General features: G+C 32.6%; 1 protein-coding gene across 1 annotated transcript; it reads left to right on the top strand.

The window, feature by feature from the left end:
• Positions 1-266: 266 nt before the first annotated feature.
• Positions 267-2,290, top strand: LOC122604702. The gene is made up of 6 exons (XM_043777572.1): positions 267-296; positions 478-713; positions 803-1,061; positions 1,580-1,759; positions 1,864-2,019; positions 2,107-2,290. The coding sequence occupies exons 1-6, from the start codon at positions 267-269 to the stop codon at positions 2,272-2,274; spliced, it is 1,029 nt and encodes a 342-aa protein (XP_043633507.1). The 3' UTR covers positions 2,275-2,290.
• The last annotated feature ends 306 nt before the right edge of the window (positions 2,291-2,596 follow it).

A 2,596-nucleotide genomic window follows, 5' to 3' on the forward strand; every position in this document is an offset into this window, starting at 1 on the left:
GATTTAGTCAATATGGTCCGTGATTTAATATTAACTAAACTGAAATTTTAATTCCTAAATAATATTAATTGTAATTGTAATTAAAGAGTCTTGGAATACAGCAAATACCTATCTATATGCATAATCTGTTAACAAGGCTTCGATTTTTCCTATGAGAAGCTTAGTTAATTCATTTCTTCTCACTCTCATATGTCTACTTTTACAAATACAAGGTTTCATTGTACCAACACCATAATAATCTTGTTTTGAATCCTCAAAATCATTAAATGGCTGAACTCATTTATTTGTGTTACAAGGTAGGTCTTTTATGATAACTTTTGTGATTGAAAACTGAAATATATATAAACATTTCTTTTTATGGTGTATACACCTAATAAATGAATTCATACAAAATTTTGATCATTTCAAACTTTTGTGAAAGTATTTTAGCCCTTGATGTTTAAGATTACTAACTATTTTTCTTTGAATGATTAATAGGGTACTACTGTAATCAAATTCAGAAAGAAGTCTTTGAGGGTATTCAAGTTGTTGATATTAGCATGTGTAATGGTATGTGGTGTTTATGTATGTGTTACATATCCGAAACAAACACACATCGAAAACAAGAGGGAACTTTTTGAGTTTCAAGTAATTGAGAGGCCACGCCGTAACAATGTGATCTATCAGTCTCAAATCACTCACTTGCATCACCCGAAACCAGAAGCCTTAAACAGGTAAGCTTGTATGTATGTTGGGTTTTTTTTTTCAAGAGATCATGCGGTATGCGTGCACCCCTAATATGAACGAATGCTCGTTGTGCAAGGTTTGAATATGCTAGAAATCGTGTGCATTTGTTTGTCGTTATATCAATGCAAAGATCGGGAAGTGGATGGTTTGAAACTCTATTGAATAGTCACGCTAATATAAGCTCCAATGGTGAGATATTTGGTCCAAGAAGCAGGAGAGAAAATCTTACGTTAATTATTAACACCCTCGATCGAGTTTACAATTTGGACTTGCTTACGAGTTCTTCTAAGAACGAATGTTCTGCTGCAATTGGCTTCAAATGGATGCTTAATCAGGTAGCATTTTCAACAACTTCTTTCATTAGCATTCAAAGATTTAGACTGCGTTTAGTTGTAAAAAATTCTCCCTGTTTTTTCAGATAAATTTTTTTAAAAAAAATAAAAAAGAAACATGGAGATTAAACAGAAAACTCCATCAAATTAAATTCATGCTTCCAGAAAACATTTCTAAGGAAACAAAAAACACCGTTTAGCTTGGAAATAGAAAACAATCTTTATGATATTTTCGATATTTTTTAGAATTTTGGCTAATCACCTCTTAACCCTGATCTTCGATCACTAACCCATAATCCACCATCGGCTGATCCCCTGCCACCTAATCCATCACCGTTTTCTAATTTTTACTCTTTTTTTTTAAAAAAAAATTTTGAACGCATTTTTAAAATTTTCAATTATTTCCCTTTCCATTTTCTAGAAAATTAGAGATATAAATATAAGAAAAATTTTGCACAACTAAATGCGGCTTTAGCTTCTTTGTCAATTGGTAGAACTTGAATCCATCTATGATGATTTAGGGCTTGACGGAATTTCCAAAAGAGATTCTTGAGTACTTTGCTAAGAAGGGTGTTTCTGTCATCTTCTTCTTTAGAAGAAATATGTTACGTAGATTGGTTTCAATTCTTGCGAATTCATTTGATAAAGACGCCAAGCTTCTAAACGGAATTCATGTATCTCATGTACACTCACACGAAGAGGTAAATGGAACTTATTTTCTCATGTAAAGAGACTCAAAACTCATTATGTTTAATAAAGTATCAAATTAATCATATATATATGGTATGATTAATCTTGCATTTAGGCTTTGACACTATCAAAATACAAACCCAAGATCAATGTAACATCATTGGAGTCGGATTTGGGAGAAATGGAATCAACAGCTATAAAAGCGCTTGAGGACTTCAATAGCACGAGACACATTATAGTCTATTATGAGGATCTAATAAAGCACCCTTCTGTAAGTAAATATAGCTGTAGAGCTCCAAAGTTTTCGTCAATTTACTTTATACATACTCATTTAATATAATTCGTATGATATTTGTAGAAACTTATACAAGTTGAAGATTTTCTGAAGCTACCGCGAATGAAACTAAGAAGTAGGCAGGTGAAGATACACAAAGGACCGTTATCAGAACATATCAACAATTGGGACGACGTCAAAAGGACTCTTAGTGGTACACCATACGAGAAATACCTTCGATCTGACTACTGATCAATTGATGCCCAACCATGTGGTTACTGTTAGTAGCTCACTAACTACCGTGGTATTTCTTAAGATAGGTCTTTTGGTAGGTGGTATTTTACTGTTAGTAGCTCACTAACTACCGTGTGGTTACATGGCAAAATGTGTATTTATGGTTAGAAATGTAAATGACATTGCGTATTAAGGTTTCAAACGCTGCCTTTTCTAGCTGTTTCATCACTTTTAATCTAATAGCTCATTTTGAGATTAGCAAGTTTATAAATTTACATATGTGTATATCAATAACAAAAAGCATCTACATTGGCATGTCCTCATAATAATATAAGCACTT

This window comes from Erigeron canadensis, chromosome 6 (assembly GCF_010389155.1).
Source record: "Erigeron canadensis isolate Cc75 chromosome 6, C_canadensis_v1, whole genome shotgun sequence".
Classification (NCBI taxonomy): domain Eukaryota; kingdom Viridiplantae; phylum Streptophyta; class Magnoliopsida; order Asterales; family Asteraceae; genus Erigeron; species Erigeron canadensis.

Bases quoted from the DNA above. Each gene is read 5' to 3' on its own strand.
- LOC122604702 (XM_043777572.1), top strand. From the start codon at position 267: ATGGCTGAACTCATTTATTTGTGTTACAAG. The intron at 297-477 runs GTAGGTCTTTTA...AATGATTAATAG, and splicing joins TCATTTATTTGTGTTACAAG to GGTACTACTGTAATCAAATT. The intron at 1,760-1,863 runs GTAAATGGAACT...TCTTGCATTTAG, and splicing joins ATGTACACTCACACGAAGAG to GCTTTGACACTATCAAAATA.